The following is a 26,799-nucleotide window of genomic DNA, read 5'->3' on the forward strand; positions in this document are numbered from 1 at the left end:
GACTCTGCTGGCAGTTGCCATCCCTGTTCCCTTCTGGGGCTGTGGCCAGGGCTATGCCATGTCCAGCCCAGCAGCGTTGGACGTTTTCACAGCTGTGCCGCGGCGCTGGGGGGAGCAGGGGGACTGGGAGGACCCGGTGCGCGGTGTCGGGGGAGAGGCCACCAGCCTGCGCAGTCCTTCTGCGGGTGTCAGTGCCGCCTGTCTGCCATTTAAATCCTGGATCTTAAAATACCCCCGAGAACCCGGTGGGGTGCCAGGCGGGACTTTGAGGCTGTGAAGGATCAGAGCAGCATGTTCCTGGCATCTGCAGGGCTCTGGCCATGCTGCTTCTTGGTGGCACAGTGCTGTCCCAGGCAGCCATGGGCCATCAGTGCATGAGCTGCCCTTGCGGTGGCCCCACCGGGGGACCCCGTTGTGTGCCCGCTGGGTAGCACGGGTCGCCTTGCGGGTACTGGTGCATGGGTGCTGGTGGCCTTGTGTGGCGGGTACACGGCCTCCCGTTGCTGCCTGCTGGGGCTGGGCATTGGCACTGGGACTGGTAGGTGACGCTGGCACTGGGGTGGGGACCTGGCACTGGGCTGGACACTGACACTGGTGACAGGCACTAGTGGGGGGGCGCCGGCACTGGGGCTAGGCCCCAGCACGGGGCCTGCACTGTCGCTGTCGCTGTCGCTGTCCCCGTCGCTGTCCTTGGCAGTGTCACCGCCCCGGCGCCGCACTGTGGCAGTCCCACGGGGCGGGCCGCGGGCAACCACTGCGCATGCGCAACCCGGGGACGCGGCGACTACAAATCCCGGCAGGCACTGCGGCGGCTGCGCATGCGTGGCGGCCCTTGTGCGCCGCCATCTTGAAATCTGAGCCACAAGCCGGGCGCCGCCGTGGCAGGAGCATCCTCGGCGGCGGCGGCGGGGGGAGGCGGAGCGGCGGGGCCTGTGGGGCAGGGGGGCAGCCCGGGGTGAGGGGCAGCCCCGGGGAAGGGGGGCAAGTGAGGAGAGAGGGGGCAGCCTCGGAGCGGGGGGAGCTGTGAGGAGAGGGAGGCAGCGAAGAGGGGAGGGGCAGTGGGGGGGGGCAGCCAGGAGTAGGGGGGCAGCCCTAGTGTGGTTGGGCTGAGATGTGAAGGTGTTGTAGGGTGGGATGTTTCTGTAGCACCAGGAGTCTCTGTCACCCCCCTAAGAAGGGGAGATTGGTGGGGTGAGAAGTGCCGGTGGGCTCAGGGCTTGAGGGAGCTGTGCCCCGGGAGATGCGCTGAGCAGTAGAGGCCTCAAGAAGGTCTCTTGAGAACCCCCAGAAGTAGGTATAGGTGCTGGTTGGGAGGGAGGATGAAGGAAACCTGCCGGATCTGTGCCCGGGAGCTGTGCGGCAACCAGCGGCGATGGATCTTCCACACGGCAGCCAAGCTGAACCTCCAGGTGCTGCTCTCCCACGTCCTGGGCAGGGAGCTGTGCCGGGATGGCAAATCCGAGTTCGCTTGCAGCAAATGTGCCTTCATGCTGGACCGCATCTACAGGTTCGACACCGTCATTGCACGCATCGAAGCCCTCTCCATCGAGCGCCTGCAGAAACTGCTGCTGGAGAAAGACCGCCTCAAGTTCTGTATCGCAAGCATGTACCGCAGGAACAACGAAGACTCTAACGCAGACGACAGAGCTGGGGATGGGACTGTGGACCTTTCTAGCCTGCCTGATGTACGGTACGCTGCCCTCCTTCAGGAGGATTTTGCTTATTCTGGATATGAATATTGGACGGATCAAGAAGAGCACAGCTTGGAGCCACACAGCTGCCACGCTTCAGAGGGAGCGAGTAACCGCCCACGGCGCTGCCGTGGCTGTGCCGCGCTGCGGGTGGCCGATGCTGACTACGAAGCAATTTGCAAAGTGCCGCGAAAGGTGGCCAGAAGCATCTCTTGTGGGTTGTCCAGCCGGTGGTCAGCCAGCATGGGCAACGAGGAGTCATCTGTGTGTGACGTGGTGGAGTCTGCCAGTACCAGAGGGCCTGTGGATGGGGAGAGCATGGAGGAGGGCACACCTGCCTCCTCCGTTGAGTCTCTGGACACGACTGTGGAGACGAGCCCTCCGCAGCAGAAAGACGAAGATGCAGATAAGGGAGTGAAAGGAAATGGGAAATGTGATGATTTCTCAGATGACCGGATGACCCCAAACTCTTCACTGGGTGGGAACAGGCTGGAGCTGGCCCTCAGCTTGATCAAGGCTTTGGACTACAAACCCCTTCAGAGCCCCCGAGGCAGCAGGCTACCTATTCCTGTGAAGTCCACCTTGCCCCCTCCCAAGCTCAGTCGTGACTTGGCAGATGGCAGCGCTTCTGCTGGCTTAGCGTGTGCTGGTTCTGCTTTTCTGAACGCAGACAGAAAATCTTTTTCCAGAGCTCCTTTGGGTCTTTCCCTGGAGATATCTGAACTACAGGAGCTGTGGGATGACCTCTGTGAGGATTATATGCCGCTGCGGGTACAGGTAGAGGTCATTGTGCCGCCGTTCGATTAAGCAGCGTCCGTGCAGCCTGACACTGAGCCCACTAGGGATTCTTCTGTGCTGAGATAATAGATAGCCACGTGTCGCTGAACCCAGGGCTAAGAATAGGCAGAGCGGTCCTTTTTAGGTGTGCTGCCTCTCTCTGTCGTTTTCTGTAGTCTGTTTCCTCCTTGTGTTCTGGGAAATTAACCTTCCCCCCCGCCTCCATCAGCTCTCCCTGTCAATGCAGCTTGCTAGATGGGTGTAAGCTCTTTGCATGCTTTGTCATTTGTCTGCTGAGAAAACACCAGTTTCACTTCAGCTTTCCCTTTAAGAAAGCAGTGTGACTTTTGCCCACAACCAAAGGGAGTGTTTCAAGCTTCTGGGCATGTGTTTTCCAGCAAATGTGTTTTCTTTGTGTCCGGGTAATGGTTCAGTGTCAGGATCGCCTGTCTCCAGAGCCCTGCCTCTGCACATCAGGCCTCCAACCCGCCAAACGTGTAGATCCGCACAGGGATCTGTGGCACCTGCCCTGAGGAAAAGGTGTTTTCCTTGCAGGTGGATTTGTGCCAGAGGATGACTTTAGGGTTGGTATTCTAGATAATTGGTTTATTTTCTGATCCTTTGAAGAGATTCGTCAATTAACGGCAGGTGTTGCTGAGACGTGATGAAAGCTCCTGCTTTCACGGGACTTCCTGGTGCTGTTATCTGCCGCAATGGTCGTCCTGGTGTAGCTCTAGATTGCCTCTGTTTTGCTTGCTTTAATGAAATCTTCATTAGTACGCAGTCAAAAAGCTGAACTTGTAACTCCTTTACCACTTTGCTTAATGAATAGAAGGCCTCAGTCAACTTCAATTCAGGAATATCCGTGTCAGCCTAATTGCATTCCCATTAGCAGCCTTAGTGCTGTCTAATGCTGTAGGTAGCCTGGGGGATTAGAAAAATGCTTGTTTATTACTATGGAAACTGTAGCTGTGCTGAATTAAGCTTCCTATTCAGCCAGGACTGCTTGCTGTCCCATCTGCTCGGGCGGTTCCAGAGCTGTGTGCTTTTCCCATTAAAACCTGCTCAAGAGATGATGCTAGGGAGGAATGCAGAAAAACTAATTTTCATCTGGTGCACAAAGGCATCACGCTGGCAGCCAGCAACTGAAGATGTGAAGCAGGGCGTTGCTGCTCCTGTAGTCTGTGTTGCTTGCTACTAATTTTCACTGCTAGGGATATATTTACAGTGTAAAAATAGGCTTTCTCTTAACAGAACGTGGCACAATCAACGTGGCGCGTTTACAGCTTGGCTTTGTGTCACGCCTCTCCATCCTCTTCTTGGAACTGCTTTAAAAGAGTTTCTCCAACCTCCAGCCTCTGTCATCTGACCGTCCCTGCCAGGAATTCATCCTGTGGGATTTTTTACTGCCCGTTTCTTGCCATGGCGGCAGCAGCAGTTGTGGGCTTCGGTGCAGGGTCTGGCAGAAGGGGGAAGGTGCTTAATCCTTCGCACGGCTTTAACAGCAAAAAGGAAGTCAGGTGCAGCTAGTAAACTAAATGGTTCTTGTATAGATGATTTTTCTTTCTCTTTGTATGAACAATACTCTTTCTTAAAGTTGGGTACTGCTGTCCAGCGATTCATATGCATAAATGCCTTTCTGGTAATGTGAATGGAATATGTAGGATGTATAGGACCACTGTTCCCTCATTGCTTTTGGGAAACTGCAGTTGTCCTTTAAATTTACTGCTGTAAGCTACGATGACCAAGAGATCTGGTGTCAGGGCACGTGATCTTATAGGTACTGTCTTGGACGTTTCCTTGAACCAACAATTCTTCCTTTTCATCACCGCAGCCCCAGGAAAATGCCACCAAACCCAGCCTTCGTCACACACACTCTTGCAGCTGCCTGTGGTGGCATGCTGGCAGTGAGGGAAGTGTTCCCTGACTGAGAGACCATCTTTTACCCACTGTTCTGGGCAGATGTGAGCTTGGCAGGCTTAGATAATGCCATGATTATTATTATTTATTTTTTTTTAAAGAAGTGTTCTGTCTAGGTCAGTGTGTGCTGATGTTGCGGAGCTGTACTGAGGACAGACTGTCAGTAAAATGCTGATGTAGGAGAAACCAGTGGGGAGCCGAGCTCCTGACATGGCTGCGGTGAAGCACGAGGGAGGCAGCCTGGGCTTTGGGACTTTGGACTCTGGAGCTGGCTCTGCCCTTCCCCTCCCTGCTCTTAGCTCTTTGCCGGCTTTCTGCTAATTTTTCTTTGGAATGTGCAAATTGTGAGGAAAGGTGCCTTTTCCTTTTTTTTTTTCTTTTTTCTTCCCCCCCCCCCCCTTCTGTTCTCTTTTCATCAACCTTATTTCAAAATAGCTGCTGTGTAACAGATTCCAGCAGCTTTCTCTGTCTGATTCGAAGCCTTCTGGCTGGGCAAATTTGAAATTACTTGCTATGACTGTTTAAGTTTTCCCTAAAATCTTAACATCAGGATAAAGGGAAGCTTTGCTTCTGTATGGATGCTTCTGTGTGTGAGAGGCAATGCACAGGCCAGGGGGAGCTCCCCTGCGCTGCCTGTCTTTCCAAGAGACAGCGTTTCTGTGGCTGCTGAAGATGAGGATTTAGTTTGATAGGGCTAATCAGAGTAGGCTGTTGTTCTCCCTGAGCTGTGCTGCCTGGGGCTGGCGCTCCTGTGTGTGCTCTGAAAAGCTCTGCCATGTTCTTACAGCCTCTGCGCCGCAACCCTGCACTTGCCAGGGCTCCCACTTGAAACAGCCACCAGTACAATCGATCTTGTATTGCTGGTAATATTCAGGAATACTTAACGAGCCCTGCGAGGGCTGGGGTGAGTGGCTGGTTTGAATGCTGCTCTCGGGGGTTAACAACTCACTAGGCGGGAGGTAGCACAAGGGTAAGAAGGGATGACAAGGGATTAATGTGTGCTCAGCCAGCAGGGTCTGGCAGGCCAGCATCAGAAAGTAGGCTGTTTTCATTCTCAGTAAATGGGTATGCGTCATGAAAAAAAATCTCAGCTGTGGCACTGAATTTGCTACGGCTCATGAAGCTGCAGGGAATCGCAGGTGGCATGGGTGCTGGAGCACGGGGAGCTGTGAAGGAGAGCCCAGAGAATCACAAGTGGAGGGGTTCAGAGTCGGGGGAGGGACTGCCAGGTCACAGCAGGAGGGTAGCTGGTGGGAAGGATTGAAGGTTCTGGGCTTGATTAAGGAGGAAAAGCTTGGCAGAACATGGAAGGAGTTTGATTTGGTGCTGGCTTTGTTTTGAAGCATTTTTGCAGCTGCCAGCAGGGTATGTAGGACGGAGAGAGGTTTCAGGGATGTGACTTGGGTGTGGGGAGCAGATCCGCCATCAGACTGCAGACAGTGGTTAGAGCCAAACAAGCTGCTGGGCTCACAGTACCCAAATGAGGAGAGACAGGGAGCCCAGCCAGAGCCTTAGGGCAGCAGGGAACTTCTGGCAGGTCAGGCAGAGAGTTGCCAGGTGCCAGCCTGCCACCCAAGTGAAAGGAAACACGGGCAGCATGATGTTTCAGAGGCAGTTAGAAAAGCCCAGTGGGGCATATTTAAGCCTGTGCTGCAATGTGTCTGAGGGCTGACAGCTGAATAGAAGAAGCCAGTACAAGACGAGCCATTTCTCCCCCCATCCTTTTTTTTTTTTCTCTAGAATTTGCAGGATGATCGTCAGCAGCCGGCTCCAGGTGACCCCGCAGTGGGAGAGCATGTGTCCGATCTGCGTGCTGCAGAGCTGCAGGGCAAAATCCAGCAGTTTGAAGCTGCCAACAAGGTATTTCTTCATGAACAGTAAATTCGGGGCCTAGTGAGTCTGATGTAGTTAGTGTTGGAGGGTTCCTCCTAGCCTGGCGAGACGGGCATCTGCACCTCTGTTATAGCAAGGGGGTGTGTGCTTACACATGATTCTCAGTGCTGTTGTCTGCCAGTTTGAGTTAAAAGCATTTACTTTTTTCTGCAGCTGTGCTGTGTAAATTTTCCATATTTACTTTTGCAAACCAGTCTTTTGGAGGAACTTCCCGTTTGCCTGGTGAGCCTTCTGGGAGCCGGTGGATGCGAGATGCATAGGGCTATTTCCCTGTCTCTTGGATTTGCATAGGCTGAGCCTGGTGCAGGAGAGGAAGGCACCTGCCATTTGAGACAGCTGCCTTCCTTTTTACAAGCAGTAAAGGAGATCAGCTCAGGGGTGATCCTCTTTTCATTTAGATTTCAAGGCTTTCTTAGGAAGGAAACATGCAGCTGAATTGTCTTGAGGCAGATCAGATTTAACACGTTTTGAGGGGTAGATGTTCTTAGTTATGCTCTTGAAATCTAAGGTAGATTATACTTGCTGGGAAAACAGAGGGGTTAAATGGGAAAAAAAACATTGGAATGGGATCTTTATTTAAATCTGGGGACAGCTGTAAGCTCTTGGAGCTGCCTGGACCTCAAAGGTTGACAGGGAAATAGAGGCCCAAGGCCCAGTAAATGCAGTTGGAAGTGTTTATAAACAGTTTAGGTGGAGTGTCTCTTAGAGAAGAGATAACATGACAGGTGTGTAAACTAATGAGCAACAAGAGGAAGTCACGTGGCAGCACCAACTCCTTAAGAAACTGAGGCTTGAGTAAGTTCTGAGGAAGGTGTGTATCATCCAAGGCTAAGAATGCCAACAGGCAGCATGTTTAGAAATGTTAACAAGCAGTTGCTTAAATGCACAGCGTGCGCTGTGTCATGAACACTATGGTGAAAGCAGAGGAGTGTCCTAAAACTGTTTGAGATGGTAGTCTCTTTACAGTGAAAATGTCAAAGGCAAAAGTTTCTCAGGTTGTAAATCAGCCATGGAGACTGGTGAGATGTTCCCCTTTGCTTTGTGGCCATGCTGTTGCTGGCTAGACTCTGTTGTGATGAAGCCAGAACTTGAGACTAGATGAGCCTCTGATCTGATCATAGAATGGTTTAGGTTGGAAAGGACCTCGAAGATCATCGCGTTCCCCCCCCCCTGCCATAGACAGGGACACCTCCCACTAGACCAGGTTGCCCAAGGCCACGTCCAGCCTGGCCTTGAACACCTCCAGGGATGGGGCCTCAACAGCCTCTCTGGGCAACCTGTGCCAGCGCCTCACCATCCTTAAAGTGAAAAACTTATTCCTAGTGTTTAATCTAAACCTACCCTATTCCAGTTTATAGCCATTCCCCCTCGTCCTATCATTACATGCCCTAGTAAAAAGTCTTTCCCCAGCTCTCCTGTAGGCTCCTTTAGGTACTGGAAGGCCGCAATAAGGTCTCCCCGGAGCCTTCTCTTCTCCAGGCTGAACAGCCCCAACTCTCTCAGCCTCTCCTCATAGGAGAGGTGCTCCAGCCCTCGGATCATCCTCGTGGCTCTCCTCTGGACACGCTCCAGCAGGTCCATGTCTTTCTTATGTTGAGGAATTACCTAGACCAGCAGTTGCTGCAAGAGTGCCTGGGTGGTCAAAGGAGGCAATATGAGAAGGGGCTGGAAGACCATAAAGAGGCAACTACAGTGCTCTGGAGGACCTCAGAAGCAAAGGGGACAGTTTTTCAGAATGTCTAGCTTCTCCATATTGATTTTTTTGTTTGTTTGTTTAGATCTCTTGGGAGATTTTGGGGCTGAAGCAGCCCTTCCCTCTTAAGGGAACAGAAACAAATGATAGAAACAGGGAAGGCTGCAGGGTGGTCTGAGCAAGACTCTCCTGGAGTATGATATGTGAACCCAAGCCTTGAACCTCTGCCCTCCATGTGGGGGCTGCATTGGAGGAACTAGAAGCACTGGAACAGTCTTGTGGAGGGACTGAAGGCTTTGTGTTTACTTACCTGTCTCCACCCAGCTCAAACAGTATTTACAGACTCTAGAGCGAGCCGTGCTGATCTTGATCTGGTGAACACCTGGACTTGAGTAAGGAGTGGAGGGAGTCCTAAGGGTGTTTGTGTATAGCATTAGGCAGGATTAACAAAACAACATATTTCTGTCTTTAGTTGTTACAGGAAAAGCTGAATGAATTGAATTTTGAATTAAAAACTGTCCAAGAAACATCACAGAGGCAAGACCGTACAATCCAGAGTCTGAACGAGGCCCTGAAGAGCAAGGAAAGTAAGGTAATAGTGTTGGGTAGACAGGGTGGTGCTTCCTGAAAGAGGAAAGTGCGCTAGCCCTGTAGGCAGTGACTGAAAAGGAATGCTTAAGCCATTGCTATGCATCTTGGATCTCATTAAATTATTTCTTGTGACACTCTTGCTTTCCTGCAATGCTGGCATGTGTCGTAATCCACACTGGAGGCTTGGGACTGGAGGGTTTGTGCTTGGTTTGCCAATGACTGGGCTTCCTATCCTTTGCCTCACAGACAGAAGAGCTATACCATATCATCGAAGGGCAGAATGAGACAATGGCCAAGCTGCGGGACATGTTACACAGAAGCCATCTGGGACAGCTGCAGGTATGTCCCTGGAAAGCCTCAAATACATCAGGTTTCGTTCTGCGGGGATCCTGATTTTTAAATCCCTCTTGTGAAGTGAATCTTCAGTTTCTTTGCTTCCCACTCTTGTTAGATGTCAGAGAGCCCACTCTCATCCCAGGAGCAGCAAATGTCACTGCTAGATCTTCAGAACACGCTTTTCTGCACCAAGCTGGAGGTGCAGAAACTGAAAAGAGCTCAGCGCCAGAAAGAGCATCAAGTGGCTGAAGCCAAGAGAGCAACCCAGCTCCTGGAGACCATGGTACATGAGGAAGAGCAGCAGAAAGAGGCAACCTGGAAACACAACCAGGTATGATGAGCACTTAGATTGGAATTCTCTGGGTTTGCATGACTTAAGAAGCACTGATGTAGTCAGTACTCCACTCTCATTCATCGTTTCTGCCTACGCCAGTCTGGGCACACTTGGCTAACTCCTTGTCACATGGCAGGGAGAATTATCTAGCCTCCTTAGCTTCATATTTGAGGATTTAGAATCAGCAAAGACACTTGATAGTGGGTACGTTGTCACTTGTATGTCTTTGGCTGGTACAAATGTCCCATCTCTTTGCGATGTTACAAAATTACTGTCCACTGCTGCACTGGTTAGCTGTGGTTGACTGTAAAGCTTGTCTGTGGCCAGAGTAAGGGGTTTAGATGGGTGGATACCCTGGGAAAAGAAACAAATTCGAACTTCATCACCACGGACGTGTATTTTGAGTTGTAAAAGCTGTAGTGTTGCAGAGCATCTTTGGCTGCTCCCACAGCCCTTGGCTTCTTCAGATTGGCCTGCTGTTTACAGGTCTGTTGAGACTGCCTGCCAAGTGCTTTTCCCTTGCAGGAGCTGCGTGCTGTGGTACAGCAGCTGCAGGCAGAGCTGCAGGACAAGGCTCAGCAACTCCAGACTGTGGAGTGGGAGAAGTGCCGTGAGCTGCAGGCTCAGGAGCAGAGAGTTCAGTGTTTGAGTCAGCATCTAGCTCGCAAGGAACAGCTTCTGCAGGTGAGATGCAGAGAGATTCAAATTGAGCGTAAGTAGCCAGGGTCCCTGCTCCTCTTTTGCTGTTTGGCAATGCAAAAGTCAGGCTGTAGCTTTCACGCATGCCACTGGAAGAAGGGAAGGAAAGAGATGCTTCTGGGCTCCCAAGGCGAGGAAGAGGGCACAGGTATCTGAGCGCCTCAGCCCACAGCAATGCCTGATAAGCCCTGGCAGGTACTAGTCAAGCAGCCCCAGGTGCTGGGGAGTAGGGTGGAGGTAGTTAGCCCTGATTCTCCTGTGCTGCCGTTGGGAGGTGGGGGTGGGTGGGTTTCTAGACTGACAACTGTAGTGCGGGGGTATTTGTATGACCTCTAGGAATCGCGGGAACTTCTGCAATGCCAGCAAAGCTTGGATAAGAGCCCTGCAGCCATGAATGCGATGTTTGAAAAACTGCAGCAGCGAGTCAGCGACAGGGATGCTGCTTTGGAGGTGAGCACAGTCTGTTGGTGTTGTCTCCCCGTTTTCCTTGTGGCTCAGCCTTTGCGTACCATCAGCAGTGCAGCCCCAGGCTGACCCAAAGGGTGACGGTGTCTTCTATGTGCTCTTTGTGGCTCAGCCTTCCAGAGGAGTCCTCTGAAAGGGAGAGCTGAGGTGCCCCACAAAGCGAGTGGTGGGCTGCAGAGCCCTACTACCCCATTCTGAGCAATCATCTCTCACCCTAGCGAGCAGTAGATGAGAAGTTCTGTGCCCTGGAGAAGAAGGAGAAAGAGCTGCAACAGCTCCGTCTCTCAATAAGGGAGCGTGGAGGTGACCTGGAGAGGCTGCGCAGTGTCCTATCCAGCAATGAGGCCACCATTCATGTGAGTGCTTGTACCTGGGCATGCCGAGTCCAGCCTGGCTGTGGTGTGGTGCTAGACAAACCTTCCTGTGAATGCTCTGGTTGTCGCTGGAAAGGGCAGCTGCAGTGTGTTGGCTTTCCTCTGGCCCTGTGTGTGAGGCAAGTTCCCGTGTCACTTGTGTTTCTGGGCTGGATGTAGAGGTGAGTGTGGTGTCTGGAGAGGATGGGGGTGAATCTGTGTGACTCCACTGGTAGGAGAGACTGGTGTTTCCAGTTCTGCTTAATTCAGGACAAAGTCCCTGTCCCTGGTTGAGCTGCTTCTGTTGTGGTCCCCAGAGCCTGGAGAGCCTCCTGAAAGCCAAAACCCTGGAACTAGAGCAGGTGTCAGCAACCTGCCAAAACCTCCGCTGGCTCAAGGAAGAGATTGAGGCCAAATCCTGCAGCAGGCAGAAGGAGCAGGAGGGGATCATCCAGCAGCTGCAGACCTGCCTACATGACAGGAACAAGGAAGTGGAGGTAAGGCCTTTGCTTGGCTTCCTGAGCCTTCAGCCAGTTTGTCTGCAGAGAGAGTCCCAAACCTGAGCCACCTGGCTGCCTGCCTCCGAGGAAGGCACTTGAACCAGTGCCCATTGCTTTGGAAGCTGGCTGCTTTTGGCACCTGTAAATACCTGTGCTTGCTGAGACACTGCTCTCTTGGCTACACCCAGGCTGAAGAACTGTTTGTCCTTGAACAGCTTGCAGTTTGATGGTAGCAACATCTCTCCATTTCTCCCTTCCTCCCCTTGTTTAGGAGCTTACAGCAACTCTGCTGTGCAAGCTGGGCCCAGGGCAGAGCGAGGTAGCAGAGGAGCTGTGCTTGCGTCTCCAGCACAAGGAGAAGATGCTGCAGGATCTCCTCAGCGACAGGAACCGTCAGACCATGGAGCATGATGCTGAAATCCGGGAGCTGCTGCAGGCCATGAGCACCAAGGAGCAGCAGAGCCGAGTGAGTTGTGTGCAGTGTGCTGGGGTAGATGGCTCTGCCTTGCGTTAAGCAAATGGAAACTGCTCTCTGGCTGCTGTTGGTGTAGCCTGGTGGAGCTGCTGAGTGCTGAAGAACCACATGAGATGCCATCAGCTGTTCCTAGGTTGGTCTCAACCTGTCACATGGGAGCAGTTGTGAAGCAGCAGCTCTTGCAGCAGTTTTCAGGTGTCAAGTCCCTGTCATTAAGTGAACTGGGCAGCGTTTGTGTATGCGATGGGGAAGGAGGTGCAGATCTTCATAGATATCCATGCTCCTGGGCTTAGCGCACTAGAGGGGCTGTGGGACAGTTACTGCTTCATGTGGGTACTGCCTGACCAAAAAGGAAGACTGAGTTGTTTCTTGTGTAGCGCATTAGTCTGAGGAAGCTCTGCTCATAGCCTCTTAACTTACATGTTAGTCAAATTAGTGCATGGTCCTGGGCATTTAAATGCCACTTAAAGAGCCACAGTTCCTAGTCTGCCTACTCTTGCACACTGGGTGCAGTTCAGTGTTACCCAGGATTCTTTGCATTGAGTTTCCTTTCATAAAAAGGGGGCTAAAAGGCCAAGCACTGTCTCCTCCTCTTTGTCTCTCCTCTGTCTTTCTTCCCTCCTGAATGAGGTGTGAGAAACCGGGGAGCTTGTTCCTCTGTAGGCAGAGAGGCTGAGCCTTGCTGCAGCGGTCTGGCAAGCAGAGATGGGAGGGTTGCTGTGGAGTCACTGTGAGCAGCCAGGAGCAGTAGCTCCCAGGCTGGTTTACAGATTACTTCCAGTCTCAAGTGACAGATAAATATTGAGATGGCTTCCTTTAGTCTCTAAGGAAGGTGAGGGACAAGGATCCTACCTTTCCCTATCTTTCCTGCTCAATCAGATGGCTGCTGAGAAGATGGCACATGCTTTGGCTGAAAGGAGCTGCGAGTTACAACTCCTACGTCAGCATGTGTTGGGAAAGGAGTCTGTCGGGACCCAGTCGGCTGGTGCCAGGCTGTTGAAGCAGGACAAACAACCCATACAAGTAAGAATCGTGCACGGTGTTTCTCTGCCCGTGGCCTTGGGGCTCCAGAGAGAAGTGATGGCAACAGGAGGAAATGGGAGAGAGGGGAGCACCACAGAGAATGATAGAAATGAAAGTGGGATTAGGGAAGAGACTTCCTATAGGAGGAAAAGAAGAAACTGAGGAGCAGAAATGCTGCCTGGCTGTTCTGATCTTGATTCCACAAGCTTTTGTCACTCAGTGTCTCCTTTTGTTTTGATCAGGCAGTATTTGAGTCCTTAGGGCACACGAGGGTATGAAAGAAATTCACCCTCTGACCTTCCAGCTTTGACCCAGTCCTTCCTTGGGCTGGGCTGCCTCGCTGTATTGTAATCCCCTCCCTGACATTGTCACATTCTGGAGGGGACAAGAGAGCTAATTTTAGGTCCCACTAATTCTTGGCAGAGCCTGCTGGCTGTTTGCTGTCTCTTCCACAATTGGAGTTGGTATTTTTAAAGCAGCTTTGCTAAAACCCCCTTTGAGGCTGAACACAACTCCTAGGCTACATATGCTGTGCTCCTACTCGAGCAGCTGTTAATGGTTTGTTGGTGAGCTGACATGTGGAACATTATGAAGCAGCTGTAAACAGGTTGCTCATTTCTATTCCCAGGATCAAAGTGAGCTCTAGGGACTTCCCGGGTTGTGTATATGGGCCAAGCTCCGTGTTTTCCTTCCTTCATGGTCCCTCTGGGCCGCATCCTCACATGAAGATGTAGGTCTTTGTAGAGTCTCAGATGAAAGATGGCTTTGCTACAGTTGAGTGAAACCCATTTAATCCTTATTATGAAGATGCTTACTGCTAGCAATCTCCTAGTGCCAGATAAAACAAGGCCAGAGCCCTGTTGCGCGCACACAGAGCTTCTAGGTTGGGTGCAATTCCTTTGTCCCCACTAGCTGGCTAGATCCCCTTCATTGGTTTCTCACATTTCAGAGGCATCAGCAAAGCAGCCAGCAGCTTTGCTGCAATCCTGGAGCTTTGGGGAAGCTGCTTGTGCTAGGTTCACCATAAAGGTGCAAACCTGGAGACTTTTGTGTTTTCAGGAAGTACCGCAAAGAGCTTGTGGAGCTTCAGCCATTGCCGGACCCCCACAGGGGGACAGCAGCTGCAGGACAGAGGGAGGTGAGTGTGATGACAGCTTCTTTCAAGGTCCCCAAACATGACCAGGGCTTTTTGCTGTGGGAAAAACATGGTTACATGATACTGAGAGTAAAGAGCTTTGAGCAAAAATATTTATTTTGAAATAAAGCTGTGTCTCCTCTTTGGGTGATGGTTCAGGGACAGGAGTATGGGAAAGAGAAAAGCTGTTGTCAGCTTTGAGGTGAGGTGCTTCCACTGACGAGCTGATGCTGTCCAGTGAAGGGGTTTTGACTTTATGGTTCAGGCTGGGTTGAGACAAGTGCAACTTGGTTTTGGGTTTTCCCTTGGGGTTGGGACATCTGAACTTTGCCAGGGACGGGACAGCAGGCCTGGGATGTTGCTGTTGCTTTGGGCTGCTGTTTAAGGATTAAGTAGTGAAGAAGAGTGTTTACTAAGAGGGAGTGTGATGGGGAGTGCAAGCATTGTAGACCTGTCTTGCCAAAGAGGGATTCTGTCTGATCCTGAGGTCAGAGCTGGCACATGGTAACCCTGCAGTAACCAAGCTGTCTTTGCAGTTACGACGACAGCAGCAGAACTGGAGAAGGATCTTGTTAATGCCAAAGAGGAGCTGGAGCTAATGGCAAAGAAGGAAAGGGAAAGCAGGGTAAGCTTGTGATGGAGCCTGTGCTCATCTCCCTTGCTTACAGGAGACTTGGGCTGCCCCTCACTGGAGGTTTTGGACCCCCCTATTGTGAGGGTAACCCCAGTGAGAGAAATTGAGCAGCAGCTTGCCAATGGGGTTTTGGCTTTCTGAAGTCTTTCACGGACTTCTCTTTCCTCACTAGCGGGAGCTCGCTGCTCTCCAGTCTGTCGTGGCCACGCAGGAGGAAGAGCTGCAGGTGCAGGCCTCAGATATAGAGTCCTTGACCAGGACCATCCAGATCAAAGAGGACCTCATCAAGGTGAGATAACATGCTGTGCTGGGTCAGTTCCGCCTGGAAAGGCTGCAGAGTCGTCTCTTTTTTTCCCCACATCCTCAGAGTAATGTGGCTGTCTGTCCATGGATGGTATGGCTGCTGGTTCGCCTACAGCCCTCTGTGTTACTTTGGCCAGAAGGCAAAAGCCCCAAACCCCGAGAATGTCATTATTTGGCTTTTTGCTCCATGTGTACCAAACACCCTTTGAGTCCTTTAAACAGAGTGCATTGTGTCCCTTCTCAGTTCTTCCTCCAGGCTGTTGTCTGTGCCTAACACACTCTGGGCGCTTTGGCATTTCTTTCTTAGGAGACCTGGGCCTTTCCATACACTGGAAACTTTTGGCAGTTGCATCTCAGGGAGGATTACGAAGGTCCAGCTGTCCTTGTTACTGATCTCTTCTTCACTGAGCCCTCCTGCTGTTGGTTTTCAGGATCTGCAGATGCAGCTGGTGGATCCCGAAGAAATTCCAGCCGTGGAAAGGCTGACACAAGAAGTCCTGGTTCTTCGGGAGAAAGTGGCCATAACAGAGTCAAGAGGACAAGAGGCTACTGGAAACAGAAGGCAGCAGGTAGTGTGCCATGGGGGGCAGGCTTGGATATGTTTATATTTCTGCTGGTGCTCAGTTATGAGGCTTTGTTTTCAGCCTTTGGATGTGCTGAGGTGCACTTGTTCTTGGAAGCTGGCTGTGAACGGCAGGGGTAATACAGATGAGAGGATTGGTTCCCTTTAGCACTTGTCTCAAGGGCAGAGTCTTTTTGAGAGTCCAGGGGTCTCTTAGACACAAGCAAGAGAGGAAGGGCAAGCCTCTGTTTCTCTGGGGCAGCCAGATGCCTCCTGATTTCTGTCTTTAAGTGTTGTATCTTGTTTGTTCTTTCCAACCAGTTGTTACTGATGCTGGAAGGGCTGGTGGCTGAAAGGAATCGGTTAAATGAAGCTCTCCAGGCAGAGAGGCAGCTCTACGGCAGCCTGGTAAAGTTTCACACGCACCCAGACAGGTAAGCGAGGCTGCCTTGGCTCTGTGCTGCCCTGCCCCGCTGCTGGGGCAAGTGTGGGTGGTCCAGTGGGGCAATCCCTGTAGCAGTGATCATTCTGCAAGTCTGAGAAATGGGAAAGAAGAAGTCTGGGTAAAGAATCACACAAATGTGGCTTTGGGAGTCCAGGTTTTAGGCTACCTTCTTCCCTTGAAGGGGCTGCAGTGGCCAGCTTTAAATGCTACGTACACTCCGTCCGTTGCCACCTCTTGTTCAGGCCCTGGGATTTCCATCTCTGTTCCCTGGCTTATCCCTTCCCGCCTCAGCTTCCCGCCCACACTTGGCCACCTTTCAGAGGCTGCTGTCACCAACAACTGTTGGATTGATAAAGATCTATCTAGGTGCTTATCCAGGCGGTTGGTCGCCCTGCAGCGCAGTATGGCCTGCATTCTTTGTCCTCCGCACTAACCTCCTGCCCTTCATGGGGCTGCAGCCTCTGGGATATTTGAGCTACCTGATAGCAAGAGAGCACATAAGTGGAATGCTTGAGTAAGTACTGAAGAACAGCTGTTACTAGGAGTCCCCTACCATGGGCTGGAACCTTTTTTGGGGATGGCTGTGCTCTGGGGAGGTTTAGAGGTGAGGCAAGAGGTGCCTGGGGAGCGTGCGGGGCCTGTGCCTGGAGTAAGCGGCAGTCCTGGATGGAGGGGCCGATTTGGTGTGCGCTTGCTGCAGCCTGTCTAACCCACTTCCCTTTCTGTGCGGCATGTCTACCTAGCGCTGCGAGAGATCACACTCTGCAGGTGGAGCTGGAGGGGGTCCACGAACTCCGGGGACAGCTGGAAGAAGCTCTTGGAAGAAGCTTGGAGCGTTTGAGCAGGCTGGAGACACAGGGCGCCATAGGAGGTGGGGAACAGGAGCGTGTGAGAGTCCTACCCCAGCATGCCTTCTGAGCACTGGCGCTCGCCCGCCTGCCACGGAAATGGTTCACTAACTGAGCGAGCCTATCTCACTGACTCTGGGAGGGTTGCTTTGGTACTTAGTAATGGTATGATAGAACTGGTGCAGGGTTGTTTTGGGGGTGGTTTTTTTTTTTGTTTTGTTCTATTTTTGAGCTGCTTCGGAAACGGCGATCAGTGCAATCCACCTGTGTCTCGTGTATGTTCCTGTCTGACCCACCCTGGTGGCTACTGATGTATTTGCACATTCAAATCATTCCATTTTAGTTGATTTCTCTCCATCTCCCTTCTCCTCCCATCCCCGTGGGCCAAATAAAGATTCCCTTTCTCTGAAGGAAACGCCAAACGTTCTCTATCATCTCCCAAGTGCATGTGTGAGTTTTTGTATTCCCTCACTGTTTTGTGTTTTTTTTTTTTTTTTTACCCAGTGACCTCCCCCACTTGGGTTGATGGTGGCTGGCCCAAAAGGAGAAGATGAGTATGGAAAAGTGGGTTCCAGAGCCAGAGAATTTGAGAAGGGTTGCAATATCTGATGGCACTTGCCCGGGGCTCTTACACAAGTCTGAGTGTAGAACCAATCATTCATTTTATGCCTAAACCAAATCCTACTCCAGTATTGATGATTTTAGTGACTTTTTTTTTCTTCCCCCTAATTGTATCTCAGCCTGGCTTGCAAGTGCCTTCGAGGGAGAGCTTCCTCCTCTTTTTGACAGATGATTTGGGGTGACTGAGACCTGCCCCTGCTCCCAGTGTCTGGGCTGCGTCTGTTCCCTCACTTGTACGTGCACATTTCACTCACAGGCTCCACACACCCCTTGGGCTATGGGCAGGGCCCTATTTCTGCTTTGCTACAGACAGTCCCTCTTGGCACCGCTGCATACCTTTTCTAGGACATCTTTCACCTCTTCTGGGAGCGTTTGGGCTGGCATGAGAGCTGAAAAACAATAGCAACAGCTTTCTGATGACCAGTGCTTCCCATGCACAGCGGTCTATGGATCAGCTGCCTCATACTCAATCACTTCCCAAGGTGACAGGAGCAAATTTTGAACCTGTGAGCATCAAAGCTGAACTAGGAGCAGGTGGAGCCAGAAGAGCTCCATCTCGCTGGGCTGCGCCACCTGGACCTGTGACTGCTCCGCTGCATATCTCCTTGTGACTGCTTCACATGGCACCACCTGTCCCATGCCTTGCCCAAGTGCTGAGGTCTTCTCTTCCCTGCCTCAAGACAGGGATAGAAGGCAGCACAGCTCTCCCTTCACACGCAGCAGGTCAGCACTGCTCCTCTGGGTCCGCACCTAGCTGCGTGGTGAGTTCTAGCAGTTCTCATGTGGCCTGAAGGGACACGGCTGGTGGCTGCTGGGCAGCTCTGGTACTTGGTTAGCTTTTCCTTTCTTGTGTCTCATCTCATTCACTTCCTCTCCCTTCTCTCTGTAGCACCATCTTCTCTTTCTCCTGCCTTTCACTTTGTAGGAGCCTTTGTGTCCCTGTCCTTTTCTTTCCGCCTTCCCTCCTTCATCCTGGCTCTGATGCCTGTCCGGCTCCCTGGTCCCTCGGGTACCATGGAGCCCACGACCCAGTACAGGCTCCTTGGCATGGCACGAGGAAAGCCTTGACTGGTGCTCCGGCAGCTCCTACCTCTTCTTGTGCATGTGTTTAGCTACAGCTCTGTCCTGGGCCTCTACTAGAATCACTGCTGTGAAGTGCCCCATAGGGGAGTGTTATCCTAGGCTAGAGGGGTCCCAAACTTTCCTCTCTGTTCTTTAGGGCCTTTTTTCATCCCTGATATCCCTGTCTGTGCACTCCTCTGCCCTGCAGAAGGACCAGCCTGAGCATCCCATGCCCAAGAGCACCCTCTGTTGAGCTGTGCAGTGCTTTGTGCAGTCTTGAAGCTCTTTGTGGAGGTCTTTCCTTCCTCTCTCTGTTTCTCTGGGGACCTTGCTTCCCTTCCCTTCCCTTGTTCCCAGCAGTGTGAAGACTTCCAGTGCGCACCCAATGCACCTGAATGTCCTGTGCCTGTGGGCCACGTGCAATTTTCAAGCCATGCAACTAATTCTCTTTGCCTTCAGGCTGTGTGTGAAAGGCAGAGGAGTCGGTGAGAAATAGTGGCGGGGTGGCGTCTCTTGCCTCCTTTGCTGGCAGCACGCAGAGAGCTGAGCAGCCCCTCTCCCTTTGAATTTGCACCCCGGCGTGCTCCTGCTGCGATGGAGGGTTCGAGCACTTGGTGAACAGTCTTCCCCACACACACACTTCTCTGCTCCCCCAGCACCAGCTTCCTCTTCTTCCCCTGTTCCTTTGGTTTGGTTTGGTTTTTTTTTTTTTTTATCCTTGAGATTTGTGCTCCCTTTTTCTACCCCAGTCCTGGAGCACTGGGAGCCGTGCAGACCTGTGGGCGATGGTGGGAAGTGGGGTGCTGTGTCCTGGCATCAGAGGTGGTTTTCACATGTCCCCAGAGCAGCTGTGCTGGCTGTGAGCCGTCCTGCCCTGGCCTCTCAGCCATGGTGACCCAGCTTGAGAGCCATGTGCCCATGGCCCTCAACCCCCCCAGCAAAGCCTGCAGCCGAGGGTCTGCGTCCCCTGACCCTTCGGGGCCCTGCAGGCGTTGAGCTGTAGCCCTAGATGGTTTGTCACCTCTCAGGCTGTGTCCCTAGGGGCTCACAGGGCTGTGTTTTGGCTATGCTGAGTGCCACCCGTGGGAGCTGCTTCTTTAGCAGGGTGCTGCTGCCACTTACAGCTGCCTCTAAGCTTTTTGCTGCCAGAACAGCGCTTTTCTGTGATGGCTGTCCTTGCTTCCCAGGGCACGGTTGCTTCAGTGAACAGGCTCCACCACGCAGGGTGATGCCTGCCCAGGCTGGGCAGTGAGGTACCCCTGATTTTTGCAGCCTCCTGGCAGCTACTTGTCACAAGTGGGTCTCCCGAGTGTGCCACCACCTATGTGCACAGTGCGCCTGCCCTGCTGCAAGGTGTGTTCCTGGCTGCTTTTCTGCTTTCCCTCCTGGGAGCTGTGTGCTTCCCTGCTGGCTTCTCGTCCACCGGTGATGTTTGGCCTCTCTCCTGCCAAGATTTCTCTGCATTCCCCTGTTCCACGTTCAGCCTTGTCTGGGAGCTCCAGACCTGATGGTGATGGGTTTGGTCACGGCCAAAGCAGCTGCATCTCCTGTGGGGCACAGGCATCTGAGAAACCTGTCTCTGTGCAGCCCCAGAGGATGGTCCTGGGCCCTGTCCAAGCTCCCCTCTCCCTGGGAAGAAGAGGGATTGGGGGTACACCCATGTCCCAGCCCAGGCAGGGCCCTGCAGCTGGGTGGGAGGCAAGCTGTCCAGACAAGGACTGCAAGCCCTCGCCCGGGGCTCTGCACCAAGGGGCCAGGAGCAGAGCTGTGCGCAAGCAGAAAAGTGTTCCTCCAACTCAGCCCTGTGGGGCAGGGTGCGCCCCAACCCCCTGTGCACTGTGGTATGGGACACGTGTCCCTTCAGCTCCGCAAGGCCAGCTCAGGGCTTGTCAACAGCCCGGTGCCATGCATGACAGCAGGGCTTGAGCGATGTGGGCAGGGGTGGCTTAGTGCCCTCCCTGAGCTGCCCCTGCCTAGACAAGCGATGGTGTGGGGTGCACCCACATGGTCCTGCCAGGTTGGGACAGCACCAGTGAAGCTCCCTGACCAAGCACGTGCTGCTGGCTGTGGCTTGTGAAGTGGCTGCGGGGTGGGTGGCACGTATGCATGTGGGGGGGACAGCAAGCACCCGGTGGTGTGAAGGCAGAGGTGTGGATGGGGCAGATGCTGTTGCTGGGGTGCCATCGCTGGGGCTGCGGGCAGCTGGGGCTGTCCCCTCCCTCAGTGCCGGGCCAGCACAGACTGCTGGATTGGAGCTCCAGAATGCGGAGAGAGCGTGGCAGGGGAGAGGGACAGAGGGGAGACTTCAGTCCTGCTGGGAGTGCCCCAGCACCAGGCATGTATGAGAGCAGGCACCACCCGGAGGCTGCCCACAGACATGACCAGGGAGGAGGAGACAGAGGCAGTGCCGCCATTGCCACTGCTTTGAGTGCCTTGTTGTGCTGTGCTGTCCCGTCCCCTAGGTCAGGCCACAGGCACAGATGCTGATGATGCCAGCGCCAAATTCACCGACGGCATGAAGGAGGAGGCAGCCCGCAGTGTGGCAACCCAGCACGTGAGTCAGGGCAGCGCAGCACCGGGAACACGGGTGGCAAAGTTGGGCACCGCACCGCTGCCGTGCTGTGTCCTAGCCCCTTTGGAAACATCCCTGTCACCCTCTGTCTTTGTCCCTTTAGAGCAGCCCCCAGGCCCCTAAAGAAAGCAGGGGCACTGAAAGGACCCCGATGGGGAGCATGGCACCTGCCGTGCTGGAGCGGGAGCTGCGGGCAGAAGAGGAGCTGCGGGAGCTGAAGGCGCAGCTGGAGGAAGCTGGCTTCTCCTCTGTCTCCCACATCAGGCAAGAGCCCCAGGACGTAGGAGCTGGCGGGTGGCAGCAGCTGGAGGGGGCATCCTGAGTCTGGCCCACTGCCTGCCCTTCACAGTGTCGTGTGCCCCTAGGAAGGCGATGCTGAGCCTGTGCCTGGAGAACGCGGAGCTGAAGGAGCGGATAGGTGAAGCCACCTCACTGCTGGAGAGTGGGGAGCAGGAGGAGGCTGGGCTGGGCAGCCCCCCGGCCCCCGAGCCCCGCAGGCTGCAGCGGAAGAACCGCAGCACCCTTGGGGACCGCCCAGCTGGTGGCAGTGGGGATGGCCAAGGGGTCCTAGCAGAGAGGGGAGCTGTGCCTGCCAAACGCCCAGCGCTGGAGGCACGATCCCAGGATGATGTACCCAAGAGACCTTGCCCTGGCACCTCAGGTGGAGGGGACAGGAGCTATGTAAGTCTCCTAGGTACAGGGGACCGGGATGGGGATGGGGATGGTGATGGAGATGGGGAGCTCACAACTGGTCTCCCCTCTGGCAGGCAGAGGGCACAGTCCCCAGCAGGGGCTGGCCAGGGCTGGGCACAGAGCTGCAGTCCCAGGTGGCGCAGGGCCAAAAGCAGTGCCAGGAGCTGCAGGACAAGCTTGCTGCGTCGGAGGCCACAGTGCGGGCACAAGCTGAGCAACTGGAGAAGTACCACATCCTACTCCGTGAGTTAAAACCCTGGATGGGATTGGGGGAGTGGGGGGGGTGGAGGGAGTGGCACTGTCTGGGCTGAGCCTGGCATACCCTGTGCATCGTGCTGTATATGGGGCAGGGCTGGTGAATCCTGCCCAGAAGGGGACCCTGAGCTGACGGGGCTGCCCGGCAGGTGAACCCCACGCCCAGCAGCTCAGCAAGCAAGTGCAGGTGGACTTCCAGGACCTGGGCTATGAGACATGTGGGCGAAGCGAGACAGAGGTTGACCGGGATGAGACCACCAGCCCTGGTAAGGAGAGCCAGTGGCTCCAGGAATCTTTGTGCCTTGCCCACCTGTCATGCAAAAGTGACACCGTGCCCTGTCCCCTCTGCAGAGTGTGAGGAGCCAGATGTATTCAGCGAGCCTAGCCTGGGCGAGGAGCTGGGGTCCCCATGCCGGCCAGGGATGCCCAGGGTGGGTAAGGCTGCCCGGAAAGCCATGGCACAGGCAGAAGTGGGGGCCCTGCACCAGCACATCCAGGACCTCAAGGTGCAGCTGCTCAATGCCAACAAGGTGATCCAGAGCCTGCAGCGCCGTGCCCGCTCCATCTCCGTCACCAGTGGCTACACCTCGGGTGCCGAGCGGCCCCTGCTGGGTCCCACGGCCCTGGCCTCCCCGGCCCACAGCCTCACAGATGAGGACGAGGGCTGGCAGTCAGATGGCCACGGCACCCTCTGCCCGCCCGCCCTGCGGGCACACCGTGACCTGCAGCGCCTGGTGCACCGCGTCGCCCTCCTTGAGGCACAGCTGCCCGCAAGCAAATCCGGAGGCGTTTTGCCCAAGGAGTTGCAATCTGCCACTTGGCCCGGGTAAGGCCGCGGGTATCAGGACCAGACAGGGGGCTACAGGGGCTTCCAGGGGTTGCCCAAGGGTGGTGGCTTCTCGTTGCATGCTTTCCCTTCAGCCAGGATCCTGGGTCATTTGCATGGTGGGGCAGAACCCCAGCTGTGGACGGTGCACAGACTGCCCCCATGGCACCCCAACCCTGCCATGCCGTTTGGGGGAGGGGTCTGGCAGCCCTGTGGACCCCCCACTTGCTGATCCTTCCTAGGAAGTACGACTCGCTGATCCAAGCACAGGCTCGGGAGCTCTCCCACCTGCGGCAGATGCTGCGGGAGGGCCGCGGGGTGAGCCGCAGCCTGGCCCAGCACCTGCGTGATGCCCTGCGGTCCTTTGAGGACCTCCTCCGTGGCACTGACATCGACTACTACCTGGGCCAGGGCTTTCGTGAGCAGCTGGCCCAGGGCAGGCAGCTGGCCGAGAGGCTCAGCGACAAGCTGGGCACCAGTAAGTACCTTTTGAGGGGGGCACTGGGGCTGGGCGTTGTGGGGTACAGTGGGATGGGGAGGGATGCTTTGATGGGTTCTAATGAAGGGATGGGGACATTTAGATACCTTGTGCTGTGTGGGCTACCTTCTCTGAGCTGGGCTGTCCTGCTGTGGCTCTGTGGATGTGCAGCCTGGGCCATGGAGATGCTGACTGGCTCCTCTCTGGCTTGGTTTTTCAGGAGATCAACGAGATGGGGAGGATAAAACCAGCCATGAACTCCTGGCACTGAGGTACCAGTTCCCAGGGGGGCTTGGTGGACCTGCTCTATGTGGGCACCCTCGGGGCTATCACTGTTCTTGGGGTGAGGGTCCGAGGTGGCCTCAGGGTCTCTGCTCCAGGTGGATATCCTGTGGCTGTCTCTTCTCTGCAGGGGGGAGCCCCAGGCTTGGGCTGGGCACCCCATAGCTCCAGGCAGCTTTGCAGCATGGGTGGGTCACGGCATGCGGGGTGTCATGCTGGAGTGTGCACAGCACAGAGGGGAAGGGCAGTGGGATGGGGGTCACCCTGCCCTGCCAGCTCTGGTGATGGGCCATCTCCACAGGCTCAGCCGGGAGCTCCAGGAGAAGGAGAAGGTGATCGAGAGCCTGGAGGCGAAGCTGCAGGAGCGCTGTGAATCCCCAGGAAGCAGCTGCCCGCCCTCCGAGTCGTCCCGCTCTGCCACCAGTACCTCCTTCGTGTCTGAGGGGCTGGAGCCCTGCTCTGATGGGGACGCAGCCAGCGAGTGCAGCCAGTGCCGTGAGGAGCCTGCCCGACTCACAGGTACCTCAGGGTGCCCCGGGGAGCCCACAACCATGGGATGGGGACATGCAGCCCCCCTGCAGCAGTAGGTGCCCATCAGGCGGGGGCTGCCCGTGTGGTACCATGCTCCAGTGCCAGCCTGGGGGTGCATGCACACAGCACCTAGGGCTGCAGGAGAGCATCTTGAGGATCCATGCCATGGTACCACAGCCCTGCAAGGCTGAGACCTGACCAGCCTCACGTGGGGTGTCCCAGCCTGCAGCACCTCTGGACATGGGGATTCGACTGCTCGGGGTGTGCCAGGGTCCCCAATGCCCCTGAGGACAAGGGGTCCCTGCCGGGCTGAGCCAGAGCTGCACTAACATTTCTCTCTGTCTCTCTCCCATCTCTAGGCCTTCGCTTTGACTCCTTGTCCAAACCCGTTAATGCCCCCCTGCCTGCGTTGGCCCCTGGGCTGCCACCCTTCCTGCCTGCTGGGCCCCCCCCTCCTGTGGCCCCCCCACTCCTGGGCTGCTGTGGGCCCCCCGTCTGCTCCCTGGCAGAGGCGCAGCAGGAGCTGCAGGGGCTCCGGAGGCAACTGGAAGAAAGTGAGCGTGTGCCGCCAGCATGGGGTCGGTCCCGCCTGCCCTGTGTGCCATGCCGCGCCAAGCTGTGCTGTGCCGCACCGCATCCTCCCCCACCGCCCCCTTTTCTGACCTGCCTGTCCTGCCCTGGCCCTTCTCCTGCTTTCCAGGGCTACTGCTTTGAGGTTGGGTCCCATCACTCTGGATGGGGGATGATGGCGACATGTGGCTCTCATGTAGAGAGGACCTGGTGGGTGGGACGGACAGCCTGAGGCAGCACTAGCCCTTGGTAGGGGCAGTTGCACATCCTGGGGCCTCTGGGAAAGAGCTGGTATGGTTAGCTGTTGTGTAGGAGTGGGGCTGAGACCCTCCAACTTGTCTCACATAATCAGCAAGCCCTGGGACAGCCTCTGCTTTTTAGGGGGAATGGGTTTGACCAGGGCAGTAGGTCAATGATGGGGGATTGCCATGGGGGGACTTTGGGCTGCACTGTTGGGCAGAGCAGGAAGGGGGCAAAACGCACATGGCGGGAGTGTGTTACCCTCATTCCTCCTCCAGGTGCATTGCCCTCCTCCTCCTACCTGCTTTGCTCTGTGTGTGCAGGTGTGACACTGCCCGTGGCACCAGCAAAGCCCACAGCCCCACTGGGCCCCTTTGGAGAGGGCAGCAAAGCCCCAACATCGCTCTGCCGGCACAGCGTGCTGCAGAGCCTGACTGAGATCCCTGGGGCCACTGAGACCCGTGCTCGCTGGGACGTACCCCCTCCCAGCCAGCTGCTCTACGGGGCCCTGCCATCGGGGTACCCCTCCAGCCAGAAGCTAACAGGTAAGGTCCAGGTTGGAGACCATGGTGGCATCCTGGCTGGGTGTGGTGGAACAGGGAGGAGACCCGGCACCAGAATGGCTGTGGGACATGCCTCTCATATGGGGCAGGATATTGGGGACAGTATGAGGCAGGTTGAACCTCCATCCCTGCCCTGAGCCATCTCCTCGGCTGTGACAGGGGCAGACCTGCTGGAAGAACACTTGGTGGAGATCCGCAGCCTGCGTCAGCGGCTTGAGGAGTCCATCTGCACCAACGACCGGCTCCGGGAGCAGCTCGAACGCCGCCTGGCCTCCACGGGCAAGACCAGTGGTACGGTGCTGCACTGGGACCAGGGCTGCTGGGGAGGGGGCCCAAGATTTGCACACCACATTGCATGGGGACAGTGCTCACCCCGTGCATGGCGGAGTGCTGGGGAGAGAGATTCAGCACCGGTCCCCCTTTGCAGGATTGCCCAGTGATGTCTATGCCCAGGCGCTGGAGCCGGGGCTGCAGCTGAGCGGGGAGAACCAGGCTCTGCGTGAGGACAACCGGACCCTGAGGCTCCAGCGTGACCACCTCTCTCAAGGTAGGGCTGGGGCAACATGCACCCCGGGTCTGAGTCCCAGAGGGCACTGGCTGAGTGGGGTGGCAGTGACACCTCCATGCTCTCTGTCCCCAGAGCTGGCACAGGTGCAGGAGGCGCTCCTGGCTGCCTGTTCCCGGGCACGGGAAGCTGAAGCAGAGCTGAGCCAGAGGCGTGGGGAGCAGCGGCGGCTGGCGGAGGAGCTCACCGAACACCAAGGGAATGTCCGGCAGCTTCGGGATGAGCGGCGCTCTCTGCAGGAGGACAACAACAGGTAAGGTTTGGGGCCTTGGGGCCAGCAGGTCTGGGTGACATGGCTGGCACTGGACCCACGTGTCACCCCTCTGCAGACTGCAGCACACAGTGACGCTCCTGCAGCAGCAGTGTGAGGAGCACCGCCTGCTCCTGCAGACCCTGCGCGCGGAGCTGCACGTCTATGAGAGCCTTCCTCGCCCCTCTGCCGAGACCCGTGCAGGTACAGGACCAGCATCCAGCATCCCCAGCCTCTCTGCCCAGCTCCTGGTCTTGGGGTGCCTGGACCCTTTGCAGCCCTTCAGCAGTCCCAAACACCTCTCCTGTCGTGGCAGCAGGAGGGACATAGTGGCCCTGCTGGCAGGCAGAGAGGGAGGGCAAGACCGCAGCAGCCCCTCAGGAACACAGCACAGCTGTCCGCAGGGCCTCAGACGCTTCTTGTTCCAGGCTGCTTCCCATCTCCTCCGGTGCGGGATGTTGGCACAAGTTCAGCAGCTCCCCTCTTCTCCCCACTGCCCTCTGACACATCGGTGGCCCGGAAGATGGACGGTGGGTACCAGAGCCTACCCGACATGTATACCTCAGGGGCCGCTGAGACCTGACAAACTCACAGCAGCACCTTTACTAAGCAAA

The 26,799-nt window shown here is 55.3% G+C and overlaps 1 protein-coding gene across 1 annotated transcript in view; it reads left to right on the top strand.

Moving 5' to 3' along the window:
* The window catches only part of LOC104293390 (myomegalin-like), a 30,257-nt gene that overhangs the window by 2,071 nt on the left and 1,387 nt on the right, over positions 1-26,799 (top strand). The window contains 34 exon segments of the mRNA XM_009892896.1: positions 698-955; positions 1,353-2,468; positions 6,129-6,248; positions 8,447-8,566; positions 8,812-8,904; positions 9,017-9,232; positions 9,761-9,919; positions 10,271-10,384; positions 10,618-10,755; positions 11,070-11,249; positions 11,524-11,718; positions 12,607-12,750; positions 13,810-13,888; positions 14,422-14,510; positions 14,692-14,808; positions 15,254-15,391; positions 15,706-15,818; positions 16,573-16,700; positions 20,823-20,914; positions 21,036-21,196; positions 21,298-21,613; positions 21,700-21,872; positions 22,010-22,146; positions 22,232-22,706; positions 22,949-23,184; positions 23,405-23,456; positions 23,768-23,985; positions 24,357-24,575; positions 25,131-25,352; positions 25,509-25,661; positions 25,798-25,917; positions 26,011-26,188; positions 26,265-26,389; positions 26,614-26,715. Of these exon segments, the coding sequence (XP_009891198.1) occupies positions 698-955; positions 1,353-2,468; positions 6,129-6,248; positions 8,447-8,566; positions 8,812-8,904; positions 9,017-9,232; positions 9,761-9,919; positions 10,271-10,384; positions 10,618-10,755; positions 11,070-11,249; positions 11,524-11,718; positions 12,607-12,750; positions 13,810-13,888; positions 14,422-14,510; positions 14,692-14,808; positions 15,254-15,391; positions 15,706-15,818; positions 16,573-16,700; positions 20,823-20,914; positions 21,036-21,196; positions 21,298-21,613; positions 21,700-21,872; positions 22,010-22,146; positions 22,232-22,706; positions 22,949-23,184; positions 23,405-23,456; positions 23,768-23,985; positions 24,357-24,575; positions 25,131-25,352; positions 25,509-25,661; positions 25,798-25,917; positions 26,011-26,188; positions 26,265-26,389; positions 26,614-26,715 (6,496 nt within the window).

The sequence above is a fragment of the Charadrius vociferus genome, unplaced genomic scaffold (genome assembly GCF_000708025.1).
Source record: "Charadrius vociferus isolate BGI_N301 unplaced genomic scaffold, ASM70802v2 scaffold39, whole genome shotgun sequence".
Classification (NCBI taxonomy): domain Eukaryota; kingdom Metazoa; phylum Chordata; class Aves; order Charadriiformes; family Charadriidae; genus Charadrius; species Charadrius vociferus.